This window comes from Podarcis muralis, chromosome 5, assembly GCF_964188315.1.
Source record: "Podarcis muralis chromosome 5, rPodMur119.hap1.1, whole genome shotgun sequence".
NCBI classification, from domain to species: Eukaryota; Metazoa; Chordata; class Lepidosauria; order Squamata; family Lacertidae; genus Podarcis; species Podarcis muralis.
In genome coordinates, this window is record NC_135659.1 from 65,964,093 (window position 1) to 65,986,725 (window position 22,633).

A 22,633-nucleotide genomic window follows, 5' to 3' on the forward strand; every position below is an offset into this window, starting at 1 on the left:
GCCCATCTAATGTGAATTCTTCTGCGAAGTGCCAAGCAGATTCAGAGTGGGAGAAAGGAAGAGGGAGGAGAGAGGAGCGACTTATTCTGAAACCTCTTAGGCTTCATCAGAAGGGGAAAGTTAGGACCAAACTAGTTGACGCATTAAAAGCATATCAGGTCTGATTTTCCTTATTTAAATAGCAGTGATGGGGAGAGATGTGCAATCAGGATTGGGACTGTGGTGTAAGGAGAGGGGTGATGGAGAGGGTTGGGGGAATATGACTGTTTTGGCTTGTCTGTTTTTCATCCTCCCATCGTTAACAAGTTTTCCATGTTTCCACACCGGTTTGCTTTTTTTAAAAAAAGAGTTCTCATGAAAATTCAAGAGCATTTTAGTGAAAATTCATCCTACTACACACATCTTTGTGTTTTGCTTAGCATACACATTTTTTCAAACCACTTTCCCCTTATATAATGCATTTCCATATGCTATTTTCAATAATATATGCATTTCTGTACATTTTGCTTGGCTTCCAAACTGCATTGCAAAGTTCAGAGAACAGCAGATTTCAAAGGGAGACCATGTTTTAGTTTGTGCATTGTTTCAGAAACTGCAAATTAGGTAGATTTGCCCTGCTTGCTCCACCACCTCTGCCAGAAGCAGAAAAGCAATGCTGCTAGTGGCGCTGATTCCAGGCCGGGTCACACCAATTTTGGGTGAGATCTTGCCCAAAATCACACATGCTGCAAGATCTCAGACTATTTTGGTGAGATCTCAGTCAAAATTGGTGCGATCTCGCTTGAAGTTGGCGCTGCCTGGCAGGGTGCACAGCAGTGGCAGCAGTGGTGGTGGCAGCAGCAGGTATGGTGGTGAGAGTGGCAGCAGTGGCAGGGCAGGGTGGCACTTCTAATATGTACTGTAACCATGGCCTTTGCCTGATTCGCAGGTTAAATGGGAGTTGTGTCAATGATGTGGTATTCGCTGGAAGTACAGTTCATGGTTTGAAATGGAGATATACTTGGAATTCAGGCCTGAAACCTTTCAGTGACTGAGTCCAGTCTAAAAATGTGAAGGCATAACAATGGAGAGGGAGAGCATTTCTGAACATTTACAGAATACGTTTTCCCTCGGCGTGCTCAAATGAGTAAGTAACCAAAGCCATCTCCCACACATCCAAACTCTCACCCATCTCATAGCCAATGTAATAAATTCATTTCTCCTTGCTGCTCCAGTAAACAGGTGTTTCAGAAAGAGGCAATAGCGAAACAAAGGAATGTGTACAACATGGGGAGAGAAACTTCTTTCAAACCACTTTCAATGTTCTTAAAAATTATTGTTTCCCTGCAAACCCTAGTTAATATGCCAGCTTAGCTCAGATAGTGAGGTTCCTCACTTGGTTGGAAGGTTCAGCTCAAGTTTTAAAAATGCTACTGCTAATTATTTTGTTTGGCTTTGAAGAGCATCACTTTTTAAAAGTACAAAGAGAATCTGCATGGGAGTGAACAAAGTGGCTGAATCTCAGCAGATTTTAATCTTATTTTAAGCAACTGGCAGGCAGACTCCACTTGGAAGTTAGCTGGTGGCCCCTTCCATTTAGTACACAAAGACCTTAATTGTTACACACAATGAAGGAGATCCTGAGAAAAATATAATTCATCTGTCACACTGTTACAATCATTGTGATTCATCTGGAGGAATAATGGTGCACGCCTGTTTTAAAATGGAATGTGCTGCCTAGAATGGGATATCCATTATGTTCTTTGGGTCTGTAGCATTCTCTGAGGCTGAAATAAGAGATGACATGTTAGAATATATGGCCGTCATGGATGTGGGTGCAGGAAGAGTCTGCAGAGTATGCAGGAGTCTCAAACATCCTCCACATCTTGGGTTCTGACATTTCACCAAAAGGCCTGCCCACAGATACATCTTAGCAACAAATGCTGGCTAAAAAGCTCATGTCAGAAGACTCGTTTTTGTACTCACCATTGAAAGATCCTGTTTACATTTTTATTAACTCAAGATGGCTTGAGTTAACTCATCAGTATATTAAGCACATCATTTTTTATAATTTTAATTGTTTTCTCTTTAACCTGCTTTTGTTAATCCTCCCCCTATTGCATCCCATAACACAAGCTCTCTTCTCACTCTGGACTATGGCACGGTTCCCCCCCCCCCAAAAAAATCCCAGTTATACCTTCTTCTTTTCCCCTTTGCATACCCCACAGGGTGTGTCTGTCCTCTTCTTTTTCTTTATACAGTCCCCCCCCCCAATCTGTTTCTTCATCCATCCATCAATCCTTACCTTCCTTCTCACTGAACACAGCACACAAGTCTTTTACTCTCCCAGCCAGGGCCAGCACCATACAATTTGGCACCTGAGGCAAACCACAAAATGGTTCCCAGCTCCCTGTCAAGGAAAAATGGGGGGTGGGGGTGGAATAAAGATTTACATTGGGATCCGCTGCCCCTGTGGATCCTGACACCTGAGGTGATTGCCTCACCTTGCTTCATAAGGGAGCTGGCCCTGCTCCCCGTAATCCACACACTGAGGGAGAGAGTGTCAGATGGGCAGGAGGACAAAGTGGTGCCAACTCCATCACAATCTTCTGAATCCATGGAGAAAGAGAAGCCATGAAGATGTGCCCACCCAGATAGCATCCTTTCATCCCCACCTTTCTTTGTAGTGGGCTTGAACCAACTTGCCCACCAAGAGATGGGAAAGGGCAAACAAACAAGAGGTGTTAGAAAGATTCCCCCAATCAGCTTACATTGCATAGGTCCCATTATAGTCCAGCTCAGGTTATTAATGGTACATGAAAAGAAAGGCCTAACTTCAGCCTGGTCAGAGGCTTTGTAAAGTTGTTGCTACTTTCCCATTTGGCACATTTCTGCACAATGCAAGCAGTTGGTGTCGGTTCCAGTTCTTTAGTGGACCTCATTTATTTATGCCTGTGCGAACTAGATACAGAGCATGCCTGCTAGCTAACATTGCATGCAAAGTAGGTCTCCGAAGTTTCTTGGCCTATCACCGCAGACAGTAATCACCTCACACAGCATGACGCTGGCGCTTTGGAAGTGGGACTATTGTTGGCAAGGTGGACCGCAGGGGGAAAAGAGCAATTAGTGACCTTCCTATGCTCTCTCCCTCTGGCTTTATCCTTAAAATAATATTTGCCTCAGTCAAGACCCTTGGCAGAAAAAGTGGACAAGAGTGTAAATCATTGGCTCCCTCTGTGAGTTGCGGACAATAACATGACTTGAAACTTTGCCTTAGGGAGGCTCTACCTGATGGCTCTGCATGAACATGTTTGGGGTCAGGAAGGAGCTTCCTCCAGAAAAGACTGGCAAACAACCATGAGTGGTGGAACTCTGCTATCTTCTAACGTCTGCTCTTGGCTCCTTCGCTTGTGTCATGGCTTTGCTAAACCCTTTTTGAATCACACTGACACTTCTTGACCCTTCATTGCCTCCCGCTTCTGCTTCGTAAGCGCTCTTTCTCCAAGCTGCTGCCCTTCAGATGCCTTGGGCTATAACCACCACCATCAATTATTTGCCCTGCCACCTAAGGTTGATGGGAGTTGGAATCCAACCACATCTGAAGGACACCAGGCAGCAGAAGGGTCCTATAAAATGAAGTGCAGCAATGGGGTGAGGTAGTGCATGGAGTATACATTCATGGGACAAGGCGCTGGAGAAGATGGTTCTCTTCTTTTGTTGTTCTTCAGGGTAACCTAACTCGACTGCATGTCTTGCCATGAGGGTAGGGTTATTGTCTTATTTGTTATTATGTCATGTATTTTTGTGTTTTTATAATGTAAACCACTGTGTGACCCTCGGATGAAGAGCAGTATATATATTTAATAAATAATAACAACAGTTATTTACAGGCATTGTACCACACTGGTGACTACCTCTGTCCTGTTCCATGCACTCTGGGCAGAGAAGACAGGAAGAATGGGCCCTAGTGTAAGAGTGGGCTATGCGTCAAATTCTCAGTTCATGCTTATGGGATATAACCAGTTCTTTCTGTAAAAGGGTGGAACAGAATTGGAATCATAGAATTGTACAGTTGGAAAGGACCATTAGGGTCATCTTCTCATGGACTTCACTCTCCTCGCCTCGCCTCGCCTCTTCAGCCTTCCACACATCCTCAAAATCTGCTCCAGAAGGACTTAGGGGACCTTCCAGAACAGATTTTGCATGCATGCTGGAGGAAGGAGGAGAAGAAGAAGATGATATTTATGTATTTATTTGATTTAAATACCACCATTTCTCCAAATATCTCAGGGCGGTGTACAACATTAAGAACATAATTTAGGAAGCATAATAATAAAAACATAATACACAGCATATTAGTGCACAGGTTAATGATAAAATAATCATAATAAGTGCCCCCTCCCATTTAATTGTGCAACTCCACTCCCTGCTAATTGCATCTGGCGTTTTCTCAGTGTGAAAATTCAACAGAGACTTTTGAAATTTCTCACAGCAAAGACAAGAGACCTCTGGCTACTAGTGATTTATTATGCATCCTTGGAAGTTCCTTCAAGGAAAGATAGTCAGCCTTGGGATCCTAACATCATTGGTCTAGAAGAACGTTTGATCAACAGCACCAGAAGAATTTACATCTTTCTTAAAACAAATACCTCTTACACAACCTTCCTATGTATCAGGGAGCCTTTCACTTCATCACTGTATGGCAATTTCCTGTATGGCAATTTCCAAACTCCTTATACACACTGTGGAGTAAATAGTCACAGAACATTTTAATAAACTTCCTGATATGCAAAAATAAAATTGAATAAAGCTACTCCTTTTTTATCTGCATGTTTTTATTTTTTGTAATAATTTTTATTAGTTTTACAATTTAATTTTACATTCACAAAATAAAATCAAAAAGTGTAGAATTCTCCAAATTCTTGGACTTCCTTCCTTCCCTCCATAGAGTCCGCTAATAACCATTTTCGACTGCATATCATATCGCCCTCTATTTGTCCATAAAACTCTATTTGTATCTATAGTTATTTTCACATTGCAAGTGTTATTTCAATCCTGCTAAATGTTTTCAACTGTTTACAGTGTTCTCTCAAGTAAATTACAATTTTCCTTGTTAAAGTTTTTATCATCCTGGTTCCTGATTTTTTCAGTCATTTTAGCCACCTCAGCATAGTCCATCAGTTTTGTTGTCCACTCTTCTCTTGCAGGTGTTTTCTCTTCCTTCCATCTTTGGACTAAGAGTATCTGGGCTGCCGTCGTCAAATTAAGCAACTCTTCCTAAAATTCCTTTTCAGGGAGAAAGTGTAGTACAACTTTAATCCATCAAATGGGAGCAGGACATAGACTGAGAAACACATGCCAGAAAAAACCCCAAATGTTGCTTGCCTATTGTGAGTGAGCTCATGGTTGAATTACTGCAATGTCAACCAGTGATTTTAACCCTGTAGTTTGGTAAATCGTAGATCTGTCTTGGTGGGGTGCTAGAACAGCATCTTTTTCAATGGCAGGGAGGGGAAAATTTATTCAACCTGTATTCCTCCATGGGCAGATTTCCAGGTGATGAGGGGCAGCAGAAAAAGTTGGTGGAGCAATGGATGTGAAGCCCACCTCTGTACAGTAAGCTACACTGCAGTCACGCAAAAGTCAGAGGGTTCTACCCAGACAGTGCTACATCAAGGCAAGCAAGAAGGCCGGTCATAGTCAAAGCCAAATCCAGCCCTCAAAGAGGGCCAGAGCAGAGCTGGTGGGTGCTGTGGCCTGAGGAGACTCCAAAGGATGAGATAGAGAAGATTGATGAGTCACATTTGTCCCAAAAACCTCAGGTCCCCACCCCTGCCTTACAATGCAATTCCATACCACAGATCGAAAATTGTAAAAGTGAGTGGACCAGTTTATTCTTTCTGCCATATCTTATCTGTGTGTCTCCCTCTCTCTGTTGCCTGTCACTTTTAACATATGGTTTCTTTTTTAGTGGCCCTTCATATATAGCCTCTATTTTCTTCAGGAAGCTTGCATGCAACAACCCATTTTATCCAAGTAACAACCCTGTAAGGTAGGCTGCCTCAATTTTCATGGCTAAGAAGGGATCTGAGCCTGTGCTTTCCTAGTCCAAAATTCTTAACCGTCTGTCTGTCTGTCTGTCTGATATTCATTTCCATTTATGAATCACTTCCCGGAATAAATTTTGAAGCATTTTCAAAATAAAAACATCAGCAATAAAAACAAGGCATATAAAAAATATGTAAAAACTATTAAAACAGTTCCACATATGAAAGCAATTCCTTTTATCCTTATTTAATTAATTGCCTTCCACACATGTCTCAAGGCAACGCACAAATGCAATAAAAAACCCCAGCCAAGAACAGTTAAAAGACAACACAGAAAATAACATCAGATATACAACCAACTGAAATCAATTCCACATATAAAAACAAATTAAAACAATTTCATATGCAAAAACAATAAATGTTATGCTATTAAGCCCAATGTAATGTGGTAGCAGTGCACAATAACTAGTCATGCAATCAAAACCACATTGATAATATTATATTTCATATTTTATTCCTTTTTATTTTAATGGATAATTGAGCAAAGATTTAATTGTGGGTAGGCTATTGAAATATCAAGTGACGGTGCCATAAATGGGAAATCATTGGACACATTTTTGCATTAGGGATCATTTGAACAATGGCATTAAAGCAGGAGGTACAACCATAAGTTTTTCACTGGCCAGTCATTAACCTTCCCATTAAAAAATGACAAGGAGTAAGATATCTAAAATCTGGTCATTATCTTGGAATTTTGCGACAACAGATTTCAGCTCAAGAGCAGGGCTTTTTTTCAGCCAGAACTGGCCAGAACTCAGTTCCTGCACCTCTCAGGTGGGCACCATTGCCATTCTAAGAGAACAAGGGGCAGGGGTGCCCACTTGAATAAAATATTGGGGAACCAGGTAAGCCCTGCCCCACATCACATGACACGGTGCACACAGACCATTTAAACGGCAATGCACATTAACATTTGAGTGCCTGGCCCCCTCAAATATTTTCTGGGGGGGCTGAAGAGCCCTCGGCCCCTAGAAGTTGGCTCCTAAGACAAGGGAGGCATTCATGTTGGAGCCAGTGGCATTGGAGCCAATGTGGTGTAGTGGTTAAGAGCAGTAGACTCGTAATCTGGGGAACCGGGTTCGCGTCTCCGCTCCTCCACATGCAGCTGCTGGGTGGCCTTGGGCCAGTCACACTTCTTTGAAGTCTCTCAGCCCCACTCACCTCACAGAGTGTTTGTTGTGGGGGAGGAAGGGAAAGGAGAATGTTAGCCGCTTTGAGACTCCTTCGGGTAGTGATAAAGCGGGATATCAAATCCAAACTCTTCCTCTTCTTCTTCTTCATGGTGAGTTCAAGCACCTCTTTGTTCTAGAAAAATAGCACTGCTAAAGAGTATTTGGGAATTATGTTATCCTCACTGAGACTGCACGATGCATCTATCTTTTTTAGTCTGATTTTACCTTTTTATAAATTCATACCTGTTTTAACTTTCATTTGAAAAAAAGTAAATGTGGGAGATGGCTGTCAAGGAAATATTTTAGCCTTGCGACTAAGGGGAGTTTGCAATTTTGAGAGAAATTGGAGCACGAACTTGGTGCTGGGAAACTGGTGAGAAAGTGGTGGTAGACAAACAGGAAGGCTACGTAAGGAATTGGGAACAGAGGAAACTAACTTACACTGAGCCAGACCATCAGGGCACCCAGCTCAGTATTGTCTATACTGAGTGGCAAAAGCTCTCCAAGGTTTCAGACCAGTTTCTCTCCCCAGCCCTAACTGGAGAGGCTGGGGATCGAACCCAGGACCCTCTGCATGAAAAGCGGGTGCTTTACCAACTGAGCCAAGTCCCTTTTGAAAGAGGGTCAGGTGGCAAATTACTGTAGTTGAAAAAGGAGGCACAGACCAGAGGCATTAGGCAGTAGGATGATAAGCAGGAACCCAAAGGGGGAATGTGGGAGAAGATGAGACAGAAAGCAACAGGAAGGGGCAAATTGCCAAGCAAAGGAAGGGCCACAAGGAATGGGGCAGGGGGAAGTAGAGTATATAAGAGATTCTCGTGGGGCCTAAGGACTGGAGGGTGAGGCTGGAAGAGCTTGGACAGGAAGGAAACTAGCTCAAAAGTGAGAAAGCCAAGGCAATGGAGAGGCCAAAAGGGGGACCGAATTTCACATATTGAGTTAAACGAACCGTGAAATTTTTGGCTGAAGATCTCTGAGCTTGTGGACAAACAGTGCGGCGCAATGGGAGCCAAGCAACTTCCCCCTTAACACTCTGGTAGAACTACCCCTGATCCTGTTTCAGGAGGGGGGGGAGCCTCCCTTCAGTGTCATGAGGATGCGCTTAATGTTGAGAGAGGGAGGGAGAGACAGTTGTTTGTAAGGGCTGTTTTTTTTAAGGCTACAGTTCAAACAGACGGGAAGTGGATTAACATCTAAATGTTACCTCGGGTTAAGAACTTAATTCGTTCTGGAGGTCCATTCTTAACCTGAAACTGTTCTTAACCTGAGATACCACTTTAGCTAATGGGGCCTACCACTGCCACCGCGCCACCGCTGTGTGATTTCTGTTCTCATCCTGAAGCAAAGTTCTTACTCGAGGTAATATTTCTGGGTTAGCAGAGTCTATAACCTGAAGCGTCTGTAACCCGAGGTACCACTGTAGTTTTCAAATGTGCGTAAGTCCAGTTTGCTATAGGCAATATGAAAAAAGCACCGGCAACAATCACACCAGTGCATAGGTGCACATTACCTCCCCTCAAAGAATATTGGGGGCTGTAGTTTGCTAAGGGTCTGGGAACTGTAGCTCTGTAAAGAACCAACTACAACTCCCAGGATTCTTTGGCAGCATGCTTTAAATGTATGGTGTTTGTGCAGAGTTTCAGCTTTCCCAGGATTTAGGGAAGCTTTGCACTACTGCTTAGAAGTTTCTGAAGCTGTTTTCTGTTCACAGCGTAGTTGTTGCTATAATATCAAGGCATGGAGTTTGTGTTCTTTAATGACAGAATTCCAGTTTATTGAATTTGAAGTGAAAAAGCTGGATAAAATTAAGAATTTGATAAGAATTGTATGGTTGTATCAGAACAGGGGTGGGGAAGCTGAGTCTCTTAAGGTGATGTTGGACTCCAGTTTTCATCATCCAATCTTCAAGGGCTATGGTCAGGGATGATGGAAGTTGTAGTCTAATACCATCTGGAGGTTCCCAGGTTCCCTCCCCCTGCCAACAATCCCTAAGTAGAATATATCTATGAGACTCTTAATCTCAGGTTCATGGGTTATAGCCCCACAATGAACAAAAACATTCCTGCATTGCAGGGTGTTGGACTAGATGACCGTCTCGGGCCCTTCCAGTGCTATGATTCTATGTCCTAAATTGTTAATAAAGCTAAGATACTGAGTGAAGAGATCTTTCATTTGCCTCTATGAAACCCATGCCCTTCCTCTGTTGCACCTGGAGCTGGAAGATTCAGTAAAGATTACTGAGAAACTCTGAAGAAGGATAATATCTGGTGGTGCTGCGGCCTTAGCTGTCCACTGCAACCTTGGCTGAACATAGGCAACCATTCACCCCAATAGGTTCGCCACACTGTGCATGCAACCACTTGCCTCTAACATCCTGCTAAGTGGTGAATATTTTACCACACATCTACACCCAGTCAGGAAGTGAGGGAGTCATAAAACTCTCTCCACCACTTGGCAGGACATCACAGACAGACAGCTCTTCAAGTGGTTACACACACAGTGTGGTGAATGGCCACTAGGCAAATGGTGGAGTGGGCTGATCATCCTAGACTTTTAATGTTCTTCAGTCTGAGGGTCAAGAAAACATTCTGCCCATATCATTCGACACCAAGCTTGGATCCGAAAACCAGCCACGGGCCTGGATAGAGTTCCTCTTCCACAGGCCACAATTGAATCCCTGTCCCCTTCCTCATCCATCCCATGCCTCCTCACACTTGACCAGGGGCTGTTTTCCAGTGCCTCATCTTCTCCCCCCCCCACCCCCACCTTTTCTGTGTGTTTTCTGGCTGCTGAAAGGTTGATGAGCCAGCTTGTGAAAATAATATGTGTTAGCCAAAACAGCCCTCCCTTGCAAAGGCTGTGGGGAGCAGTGTTTATTATCCACCACGCCAGCCCTAGATGACCTCAACTTCTCACCAGAGTTTAAACCAAATATTTTAAAAAGGACAAAAATAATGGGCCCTTGTCTTTATCCGCAGAGCTGCGAGCTATCTCCGTGACTAATACAAATGATAGCATATGGTGAGGTGGACAGTGAAATATTGCCCAGGCGTATTGCCTTTTTCGTTATTATTAAAGGGAGGGTCTTAATTCCAGTCTGGGAACTTGAAACACTGGAACCTTACCCAAACCTTTCAACTTTTCAGCCAGAAATGCAGCTTCAGAGGTATTCTCTGAATTCTCTAGCCTAAAGAGAGAGAGAGAAGGATTGCTTTCTTTCTAGAATGAATGAAATGATGCTGTTTGATGGATATGGAAAATTCCATCCTTGACTCAACTGTCTGGGTTACTTTAAGATCTGAAGGGATGCCTTCAGGGCCCTGAAAATGAAGCCTTGAGAATATTAACAACAACCAATGTGATTTGTTCATCTAAGGCAGGAATCCTATCCATTATATCTTGGATCTAAGTCCTATTGAACTTAGTGGGACTAAGATTGGAGTAAACACACAGAGAGTTCTGCTGAGGATCAGATGCAGCATGCCTGACTGTATTTGTTCATGATAGAATTAATGCAGTGGGTGAAATTGTACCCAGGGAGACCTTGGTTCAAATTTCACCCGTCGCAAAATGACAGGTTGACCCTAAGAAACTCATTTTTCTCCAATGAGTCCAGCCTCCTATCTAGAAATGGAAATATAGAATATATGAAATATATGTTTGCACCCTGATCTCTAAATGGTGGAAGGTTTCGGGGTTCTGGCCATGTATCTTAAGTTTGGTTTCCTTGGAGTGGATTTCACTGGAAGCTTATGGCACTTTTGTGATATAAGGCTTTATTTACACAAATACACCGGCTGAGCATAAGAGGGAAATTTCATAGCATGAACATTCTAGCAGGTCCTGCTTCCCCACTGGTTTTCTAGGGGTTGCCCCTAATGCCACAGCTCTGTCACAGAAAGCAAGCCATGCCTCTGCAGTTCTCAGACTCAGTTCCAAGACCGCCCATCTATAGCTGTTTTTCACAGAGACAGATAGGTAGCCGTGTTGGTCTGCCATAGTCAAAACAAAAAAAAATTCCTTCCAGTAGCACCTTAAAGACCAACTAAGTTAGTTCTTGGTATGAGCTTTCGTGTGCATGCACACTTCTTCAGATACTTCTTCAGATTGGTATCTGAAGAAGTGTGCATGCACACGAAAGCTCATACCAAGAACTAACTTAGTTGGTCTTTAAGGTGCTACTGGAAGGAATTTTTTTTTTTCACAGAGAGACATCTTGATGACGTCACCTCAAGCCAAGGGAGAAGAAAGGTATGCCCCTTTGCAGAGGGGTCTCAAGTTTCTGTGGCAACACATCACCCGTACTTGGCTATTTCTTCAGTTCAGCCTCCTTAGGGAATCACGCTAAGCTTGTCCACCCTGTTTGACCTAGTTGCCAGTCTCATTTGACAAGCACAGTCACAGGGTTCATAGCGGTGACCCCCTCAAACCCACTTAGTTCATCCTCAGACAATACTATCCTAGTCTTTCAGGGCTGCTTGTAAGGATTGCTGAAAAACAGTAGGAAAGGTGTCCTCAGCACTATATAAATTATACCGTATTGGCCTGAATATAAGCCACACTTCCCCCCCCCCAAAAAAATTCGGGCTGTGAAAAGTTAAAGTGTGACTTATATTTGTGAGCCTTATGGCTCTCCCCCCCCCCCCAGGAAGCAGCCCGCCCTCCACTCCCAAGCCTCCCCTAACCGCCTAAGGAAGGGGGAAGGGGGGAGGCCTCCAGCAAAGCTGTGCAACTCCCCTCCCCCCCCCAAGCAGCCCGGGAACGCGGGGCAATGGCGTGCAGCCCACCCACTGCTCCCAAGCCTCCTTCAGCGCCGGCTTGGGGAGGTAGTGCTGGGAGTGCCAGAAGGCAGTAGTACCAGGAGGCCGGCATGCAGCGCACTCAAAAGTGAGCGCCAGTGCCAACTTGGGGAACAGGGCCCTGAGCGCTGGTGCCAGCTGCCCCCATCCCCTGTTCAGGGCAGTAGTGCCAGGACCCACAAATAAGCCTTGAATTTTAAAGGTGCGGCTTATTTGTGGGTGTGTCTTATATTCAGGCCAATACTGTAATAATTGTCACCATCTATAAAATTCTGACTAGGCAAGTGTAATTGAGTAGTACAATAATAATCTGCAATGAGTCTCGTGATAGTTGGTGTTTCGCTCTCTGGAATCGTACAATAACTCTCTTTTTTTTAATAGCCTTTTGCCTTCAGGCTCCAGCTAAAAACAAGTTCTTGTACAAGAAAGTGCTTTAAAGTGTTTTGTTTTGGTATGAATGGTTCATGGGTTTGGAATTCCTCAAGCTGGCACCAGCACTGCACTTGCAGAATGTACCAGGAATCCTCAAACACCAAATGACATCTTTGAAATATACACCTTGCTGCTCTGCCTTTTAGTGCTGCTGCGAAATCTTGCTCTTCAACTTGCCTGGCTCCTAACACCATTCATTCAGCAAAATGTTGCAGGTTCTTTTGAGCCAGGGCACTGGCTTGGGATAATTTTGTTAGACCCAAAGGAGCACCCTGATGGCTCAGCAATGCCCTGTCCCCATATTGACTGCACACACACACACACACACACATACACACACCGCCGGGTCTGTCTGGAGTATTAGTGTAAGACCGGCATGTTGGCAACTCAAATCCAAGTTGGAACATGGTGCAGTTTTTACTCCTACAAAATTCTCTTCCCTCAGGGAGAAAAACTTGTACAGAAGGATTAAATAATAATAATAAAAGTCTGCCTTGTTCTATCAGCTTCAGACGCAGCCAAAAAGGGGGGCGGTTGGAATATGGCTAACATCAGGTTATCATGAATTAGATATTCTCGGAGATGTATTTTTTTATTTTAAAAAAATCCAGACTGTCAATGCTGGATTTCAGAACAGTAAGCTCATATAAAAGGTCCCAAAATGGCAGAGGCATGGAGCGGGGGGTGGGGGGTGTGGAATTATGCCACTGTTTATTGCTTTCATTATAAGTTTCAAACATAGGAATAGATAAGAGTGCTCAGAACAATAGCAATTGGCACATTTGGGCGGGGGGGGGGGGCTGCATTTTCCCAATGAGAAAATATTGCAGTTGGAGAGATAGAAAAATGCTACTGCCCTACAGCAGAACTACTTCCCCCAAACAAACAAATAATCGCTGTGCATTTAGAGTGCCCTGAAATTGCCAGAAAGCCCACCCCAAAGGCATGGAAAAAACCACACACCTTTATTCGGTGTGCATCTGTAATTTGCACCGGGTCAGTATTTCCTAACCAGTCTCTATTCATCCCGATCATTAGACATAGGCCAAGGGTGAAGAACCTGTGGTCCTTCAGATGTTCTGCTTCCAACATCCTTGTCTATTGGCCATGCTGACTGGCCTTGGTGTCAGGTTTTTTCAGTGCGGGAAACATATCCTCCAAATAAATAAGTAAACCTAACTAACATCAGAAAACAGGTCTATTGTTGCGGGTAGATGTGGTAATTTAATGAAGCCTGGAGAGGCCAGATCTATCTACTCTCTGTTGTTTCTCAATGGGTAGAGTGGCTGTCCATCTGCAGGTGGACCTGGCATGAAGACAATGTCTTCCCTTCAGTTCTCCCCCTGGATCCTTTTACCTCCATTTACACCAGCCCTTAATTAATTGCTTTGCTGCCATAATTGGCTGCACAGCCCCCAGCCCACTGCACTTCCCTTAAAAAGGTAACACCCAGAATAACAATAGACTATCTTTCAAGATTGTCATACGTTACTCTACAACCGGCAGAGTTGGAGTAGGACCGGGGAGACAAGCGTTCAAATCCCTGCTCAGTTATGCAGCTCATCTTGGGCTAGTCACTGTCTCTTAGCTTAACCTACCTCACAGGGTTGTTGTGAATATAAAATGGGGACAAGGAAAATCATGTGTGCCACACTGAGCTTTGTTGAAGAATTGTGGGATATAGATTAAAATAAAAAAAAAATGATTATTTAATTAATAACTATTAATATTCACTGCTTTGTTTCTGGTGCCTGCTAAATACTTCTTTGTTTAGGCAAGCCCATCTGGATATGTATCTTTATTATCTATTGTTTATGGTGATGCACATTTTTAGCAACTGCTGGTTTTACTTAGGTTTTGACAAATATTTAAGTTAGATTGCTTTTAACGTTCAATTTTTATGAACACTTTTTACTGAATATTTTACATTCTCTCTAAATTGCATAGAGGTTATGGATGACTAAGCAGTCTATACACCCTGGGTTTTTATTTTTTTTAAAAATGAAAATATAATAATTTATAACATATATTTTATTCTTAGTATATTTTAATTTCTTTTATATATAGAATCCATTTGTTTAAATGGGATATCAATAATTAGAAACAAATACATAAATTAACAGTGTGAAGCAGTCCTAAGTAAGCGCTTGTGCCAAAGTCAGGAAATAGGAAACTGCCACTTGGAGGAAATGTGCCATTGACCCAGCTGCCCCCCTTCATTCTAATCCACCAGTAGCTGCTAGACTTTGAACCAGTTGGCAGTTGTGTCCTGCTCTTTTTACAGGGTCACTTTCTCTCTCCCTGCAGGTACATTGGGGCCCTGGGGGCAAGGGTGATCTGCGATAACATCCCCGGACTGGTCAACAAGCAGCGGCAGCTGTGCCAGAGTTACCCAGACATTATGCAGTCCGTTGGGGAGGGAGCAAAAGAGTGGATCCGGGAATGCCAGCACCAATTCCGTCACCACCGCTGGAACTGCAGCACTTTGGACAGAGACCACACAGTCTTTGGCAGGGTCATGCTACGAAGTAAGTCCCCAGAGCAGCTCGCCTTTTTGCAGAGAGCCCCACTGAATGGTGCAGCATAGGAATCTTTGACCTGCGATTTTGATGTTCTTGTTTGAAAAAAGTCAATGTTGCCTGTCTCTTTGTGCTTTATTAATTAATTACTGATTTATCATTCCTATGAGGCATCTCAAACCGACTTCCTGCATGTTGGTGGCATCCGCCTGTCTCGAGAGACAATGGAGGCTGCCTCCAGGGTAGGGCTGCCATATTTCAGAAAGCAAAAATCCAAACACAAAGATTGTTGTGCTTCTTTTGCAAAATCTCATAAAAATAAAGTTTTGTAGCTACTTTTTCAGAACCTGCCAAAATCGGCATCTCCAACATGGGTTGCCGTACGTCTGGATTTTCCTGGACGTTTCAGCAATTTCTGCCCAGATGCTGTTCCCGATGACTGAATCCTGGATATGTCCAGGAAATTCTGGACGTATGGCAACCCTACTCCAGGGGTGAAGCCAAACTGCTGCATTAGCAGCACTTATCTCCCCAGGCCGCAAGCTTGGGCAGTGTGTATGGAGGTCCTGGTCTGCTTAGATGACAAGACTCCCCTCTTGGCTTCGCTGATGTGGTCCAAAGGAAAGGAGAACAACATGTTTGGCACCAGCTTGGCTGCAGGGGTTGCTGGAAGGAGGCATACAAGGCACCATCAAACTGTTTTAGGGACTCCACTCTGAATTTGTGTAGGGTTTGCTCCTTAGCCTTTTAAAAGAGTATTAGACAAATTCCTGAAGGATAAGGCTATCAGGTCTACTAGCTATGATGGCTATGGTATATCTCCACTTTTGAAGGGAGTATGCCTCTGAATACTAGTTTCTGGTGAACACAAGTATGGAGGGAAAGTGGCAGGCATAATGCTGATTACCTTAATCATCTGCCTGCCTGCCAAGTGATCACATAATGATTTCACCTCTGTCATTTAATAAGAGATCTGCAACAAGCTGTTTATTGTCTAGGTGGGTTCACTGTGAAATAATTTTATTGAAAATCTTGAACGCTGTGGCTTTAGCACCTTTCCAGGCTTCAGGAAACAGAAGCAAATAAAATGGACCACTTACTTATTATTTTGAATTTAAGATTTATGGAAGCAGGTACAACTTTACAAGGACTTGAGGTTGGCAATATCCTTAGTATAATTTCACAGCTTATGTGCGCCAATTCAGAAAGAAAGAGCCCCACATGGAAGTAGCCCTTATGAACATGAGAACATAAGAAGATCCTTCTGGATTAGGCCAATGGCCCATCAAGTCCAGCATCCTGTTCTCACAGTGGCCAACCACATGGCTGTGTGAAACTCTGCAACAGGACCCAAACTCAAGATCACTCTCCCCTCCTGTGATTTCCAGCAACTGATATTCAGAAATAATGTTGCCTCCAACTGTTATTGCATCCATCCATCATGGCCAGTAGCCTTTCTGTGTCACTCCATCTCTTGGATCATTTCAGCTGCCGTTTTCTGTACCTTTTCCAACTCAACAATATCCTTTTTGAGGTGTGGCGACATGCACACATACATGCAAATGTGTACAGAGATAACAGGGTGGAGAGGCAGAGGGAGAGAGTTTGGCAGTTTCTTAGAACTGGAACTCTCAGATCCGGCTTCATACCTGACTGGGACAGACTCACATTTACGAGACAAGTCTGCAGGCATAGCATTTAGCTTTGTCCAGGAAGGAAGAATCTTTTGCTAATCGCTGTGGACAGAGCAAGGCCTAAATTACCCTGCATGATGTCTTGGCTTCCCCTGTATACTAAGCAAACAGTAATAGGATATGTCACTGTGCTGGGAAGTAGCCACTTCAGAATAGGAGAGAACACCTCTGGAAGCATAAGCTTGAAAGTAAACTGTAACAGGATATATAAATATTTGGCTAGCGGGAGCTGGCTGGGAATCAGCTGCTGGGGCAAAGTTTGTAGTCACCCTGCATAGTGCAAAAGGCCAAGCCACAGCTTTGACCTTCCTCTCAAAGAGGGACTGTGGTCAGGGAGTAAAACGCACCCCTGTGGAAGGCCTCACACATCAGTGTCTAAAAGCTCCAGTGTGCCCTGCCCTGGCTGTGCCGATAGATGCGTTTCAGCCCTGCCCCAAATGTTACAAACACTTGCTTTAAATGATACACAGGGAAGCATGCAGGGGCAGAAATTCAGTGTTTAGTGTGTATAGAAGTGGTTTTGTGCACTACCTCAATGTTCTTCTCAGTCTGCATACAAGTATAGGAAAGTGCATAGACACCTTTTTGTCCTTGATTTTTACAAAGAAAATAGTGCAGGGACAGGATTCACATCTCTATAATGCCTTTTATCATAATGTTGTGCAATGTGAGACTGAGATAGGCTAACACCAAATCAATAAGTTTGCCTACCAGATAAGCATCTCAGCCTACTTACATCTAGTGCGCGAAGTGTTAATATTTGGCAGGAGCCTGCCTTCTCTTTGCAAATTTGATTGTAGTCAGGTAGTCCATTAACAAAACAGTTTTGTATCTGTAGTAGTCTATTTTGCTTCCACGTTTGAGCTGATCTTTCTTTCTGCTTGGCAGATTGAATATAGTATAGTTGTTTTCCCACTCCCTTTAACATTGTGGTACAAGATGTTATGGGATATGCCATACATCTCACATAGTCCCTAGCAGGGAATCTTTTTAATGATAGGCACGCTGCTTTAGCACAAGTTATGCATGTGAATATGTTTAATGGAACCTTGTCTTAAGTTAAATCAATAAAAGCCAAGAACTGTCCAGCTGATCTTACCTTCGGTCCCTGTTTCTAGAAAGCAGACCTGCCATTTGCCTCTCCAGCTTCTGCTGAAGGATGCTAGATTGCACCACTGGCTTTGAAGCTGTTATCCGAAGGCTGCGTCTGAGGAACGCAACAGTGTGGTTTTGATTTGCAGCTGTTTTTATGGCCATTATAAAAACAGATGCGAACTCAAAGCAGAACTATAAAATACCAAGCAGCATCCTGCACTGCGTGGGGACTTGCCAGGCGATTTACAGCTTCTGGAAGGAGCGGTACTATATATGCATTTATCCAAAAAAAGACAACAGCCACCCAGATATGATGGGAGGATCGTGCTGTTCAGACTCAGGGGGTACAAGGAGAGAGGTGTGGAACCAGAAAGGATAATTTCTACAGATGCATGCAAACATGTGAACAAAGAAGTCCCAAGATATTCGAACCTTGGCGCATTGTGGAGATGAAGGCAGGCAAACAGAGGATCAGACAGACTCTCCAAAGAAAATTAAAAACAATATTGAAATTCCTCATCTTCTGTCAGCAGACCTTTCTTCATTAGGGCCCTACACCCTTGTCTTCCAGGCTGCTTCTCAAAGACATTTTACCTCCAAGAAGTCCATTTTCATGGCATCCTCTTCAGCAGGACCTTCACTGTTGCTTGATCATTGAATTTACCCAACTCCAGTCCCTGCTCAAAACCAGAAAATAATCTAAGGATCTGAGATGCCTGACTTTGTATGCCTTGTTTTGTGTATCATGAACATAGTGAATCCATGGCTCATCAAGGTAGCAAGTGAGCCTTACCTTTGTGTCTTTGTGTCCTTTGTGTCTCATCAACTTGTGTTGCACCCCCCAGAATATCTCCTCTACAATGGTTAACATAGTTTCATTGTTATGCTTGCTAGGCTTCGGGTGCCAATCAAATAGCCGATGAAATAAGCATCTGATATTTTACTGTTATCACATATTGCCAACTATCCCATGAAGTCCAAAATGTTCTTCTGTAGGTAATGGCATGTACTTTTTATTGGATCACACTGACCACAAACATCCCCTTCCTGATAGCTTCCATAATCTCCCCTGTTATATCCCTACCCCAAATGAGAGTCAGTGTGGTGTAGTGGTTAAGAGTGGTGGACTCGTAATCTGGTGAACTGGGTTCACGTCTCCGCTCCTCCACATGCAGCTGCTGGGTGACCTTTGGCTAGTCACACTTCTTTGAAGTCTCTCAGCCCCACTCACCTCACAGAGTGTTTGCTGTGGGGGAGGAAGGGAAAGGAGAATGTTAGCCGCTTTGAGACTCCTTAAGGAGGTGAAAGGCAGGATATCAAATCCAAACTCTTCTTCTTCTACCCCAAAAGAAGCAGCTGGGACTGTTCTGTGCTAAAGGATAAACTAAAACCCTTGTATACAGCAGCTTCTCCTACAGGTGATTTGCTCTTCAAAGAAGAACTAGTAGAGCTGAAAAAAGGGGGGAAAACATCCATAGAAAGAGTGGCACAGCTCACAAAAGCCCCAGAGTCTCACAGTTATTACCATAACTGAATTTAAAGGCTGGCTTTTGTCTTTCATGGTTACTACTATGGATGCTTTATTTGCTTAATTTCATTTTAAATAACAATAATGCATGTAATTACCAATAGATCAATGATGTTTTGGCTGCTCAAATGGTCAGCACTGCTCCCCATGCAACAGACCTCTAGTAGTTCCATAAACCTTATGGCTTGGAATGTATAGTAAAAAGCCCAGACTCTCCTTATAATAAGTAGACTGTTCTCTATGATTTAATGCTTTACTTCAATTATGAAATATTTGCATACTCTCTCTAAATTGCTAAATATGTACAGATGTGAAAAATAAGAAGGGAGAAAAAATGTTGAAGAGATAGCTGTGATTAGTGAAGATTGCTAAATATCATGAATGCACATAGACTAGATTAAAATTAGATTACAAAATCAGTTCAGAATGGAGAAAGAGAAGGCAAGGGGTTCTGAATATATACACTTGAACTTCACATTGAAAGTTAGTTCCAGCGGTTTTTCTTATAAGAGAACAATGGCAAATGTAGTAATCCAATTTGTAAGATTTCTTAAGGAAAAAAACCTGGAAGTAATGATCTCATTGTGCTCGGTTGACTGCACTATTCTAAGTGTATTTTAAAAAGAAAAGAAAGGGTATATCAAAGACTTTGATCTTAAGTAAAAGTACTTGGAAATTGATCTGAATCAGTGTTGATATTGTAATTTATATACCACCTTTTATCCAAAGATCTTCGGGCAGTGTACAAAACCACTTAGCTTCTGACTCCTGGCTCACTATTCTTGTTTCTTGTTTCCCACCCATTTGGCAGGTAGCAGGGAAGCTGCCTTCGTCTATGCAATCTCCTCCGCTGGAGTTGTATACGCCATCACCAGGGCTTGCAGCCAAGGTGAGCTCAAGGCCTGCAGTTGTGATCCCCACAAGCGGGGCCGCTCTAAAGACGAAAGAGGGGAGTTCGACTGGGGGGGCTGCAGTGACAACATCAACTATGGGATCAAATTTGCAAAGGACTTTGTGGATGCCAAAGAGAAAACAGTGAAGGATGCCCGGGCCCTGATGAATCTGCACAACAACCGCTGTGGCAGAACGGTTAGTAGCATGAATTCTTAGCAGCTTGGAAGTGGCTGATATGAGTCGTCCTGTATGGTTCAATTCAGTTGTGGTTGGTGGGGGGGGGCAAGAGATGGGGCGGGGTTGCTTATCTGCCTTTCTAACACTGAGCATTGCTGCCAGTTCCTGACAGCCGGAGGGCAAGCCGAAGGGGAGCTCAGCATGGTTTGGGTGCAGCGGCAAGAGCATAAGATTGGTTCTACCACCTCAGGCACATGGTTCTGAACATCGCACAACTCACCCTCTCAGGAACTGGCAGCAAGATGTAGTGATGGGAACCCTACCCTGCCTGTGTCACCCCACTGATTGTGCCAGCTAATAATTTTTAATAAAACCACCCAGAGCCCTTTCTGTGCTACAGATCTCAGCCCATGGAAAACACTGACATCTCAGATTTAATCGTCGGAGAGAGAGACCTGGAGTTTTGTTAGTGGGGCTCTAGTCCTTTGGACAAGAACAAGGCCTCATTCAACAGGAACTCCCTTCCCCTCATTTAGACCAGGCTTCCTAATCAAAATAAGGCAATGGATGGGAGTCTGTGGCCCTCCAGATGTTGTGAGACTAGCTGCCATCATTCCTGGCCATTGACTTTGCTGGCTATGGCTGATGAGAACTGCAGTCCAATAACATCTGGAGGGCCACAGGTGCTCCATCCCTGGCCTAAGAAGAGTTTAAACCAGGGGTGGTTAACCTGTTGTTGGACTTCTATCCATTCCAGCCAGTTGGCAAAAGGTAGGGAAGGGAAAATCATGCCATACTCAGCCACAGACCCAAGGAGAGATTTGGCATTGCACTGTGTCAAACATTCTGCCAGTGCAAGCATTTCAGCTTGCCTGACAAAATGACCCCCCCTCTCCTCCCCCATTGTGATGCTGTTCTGGGGGATTCTACACACACGCACACACCAATTTCAGGGGGCATGCAGAGGAAGGGGAGAAGCCCTGTTGCACAAGTGGCAGTCCTTGCATTGGCTTCCACTGATTGCTTTCATTAGTTGAATCCCTTCCATGCCTGCATATGAATACAATCAATTTCTGTTCTGTCAAGCTGGCATTCTTTTTAGCCAGAAAGGCGTGCCTCTGTAGCATCATTACAGAAAATTTGCCTCCATTCATGCAGTGATAGTTATCCATTTCAGCACAAGCATTTTCAATCAGGTCATTAAAGGTTCCTTAGATTTGCTTCCAGTTGGGATGAATCTTGGCTCTAATGGACTAGTCCAAGGATTTTGACAAAAGAAGAGCTGCAGGTATTGTTCATAGGGCTGGTGGGTCTTTTCTATAACTAGTGAAAATGCCCTAAATGGAAACATAGGATAGGTAAGCAAGGCAAAAGTGGCTGAGGCAGCGATAACCAACACAGGAGCATTATTAAAGCAGTTTTTGTCTGTAATGGGAACATATAGGGTCATTTATAGGGTTGATACTGTCTCTTCTGTTCCAGGCTGTGAAGCGTTTCCTGAAACTCGAATGCAAATGCCATGGTGTCAGCGGCTCCTGCACTTTAAGGACTTGCTGGCTGGCAATGTCGGACTTCCGCAAAACAGGAGACTACCTCCGGAAGAAGTATAACGGTGCCATCCAAGTAACTATGAACCAGGATGGCACTGGGTTCACTGTGGCCAATAAAAACTTCCGCAAACCCACCAAAACGGACCTTGTATATTTTGAGAATTCACCCGATTACTGTGTGATGGACAAGTCTGCAGGTAAATGGCTCCTTTGACCAAACAGCAGGCTTTCTGTGCCCTTACTCGCTAGCTGTCCTTCTCTCATGGGGACCAGCAATTTTATTCTAATCATAAATGCCCAGGACATCTTCAACATTGGGGTGAACAGCATGCTCCCCCATATTTCATGACAGCAGGCTAGTTTTGGGAGTGTACAGGGTTATGGGTGAATAGCACACACAGCCGAATGGCAGGGAGGGGTTCAGGAGGACTATCTGGGTGTCTCTTGTCAGTGCCCCCTCATGGCCTGCAGCATCTGCCACTTGGGACAGCTGCCTCACTCTGCCTAATGTTAAAGCTGGCCCTGATGCATTTCCTGCCTTGCCCAAGCCAGTTTATTGTTGTTGTAGCACATTATTAAGACTGGGCATATATTCATTCCCAGGAATATAGGAAACTGTCTTATGCTAAGCCAAACCATTGGATCTAGCTAGCCCAGTATTGTCTACAATGACTGGGAGTGGCTCTC

At 43.8% G+C, this 22,633-nt stretch overlaps 1 protein-coding gene across 1 annotated transcript in view; it reads left to right on the forward strand.

Annotated features, from left to right (window-relative positions):
* WNT2B (Wnt family member 2B) overlaps positions 1-22,633 on the forward strand; it is a 46,154-nt gene that overhangs the window by 18,610 nt on the left and 4,911 nt on the right. The window contains exons 2-4 of the mRNA XM_028734499.2: positions 14,797-15,017; positions 20,137-20,414; positions 21,879-22,143. Of these exons, the coding sequence (XP_028590332.1) occupies positions 14,797-15,017; positions 20,137-20,414; positions 21,879-22,143 (764 nt within the window). The remainder of the gene's footprint in view (positions 1-14,796; positions 15,018-20,136; positions 20,415-21,878; positions 22,144-22,633) is intronic.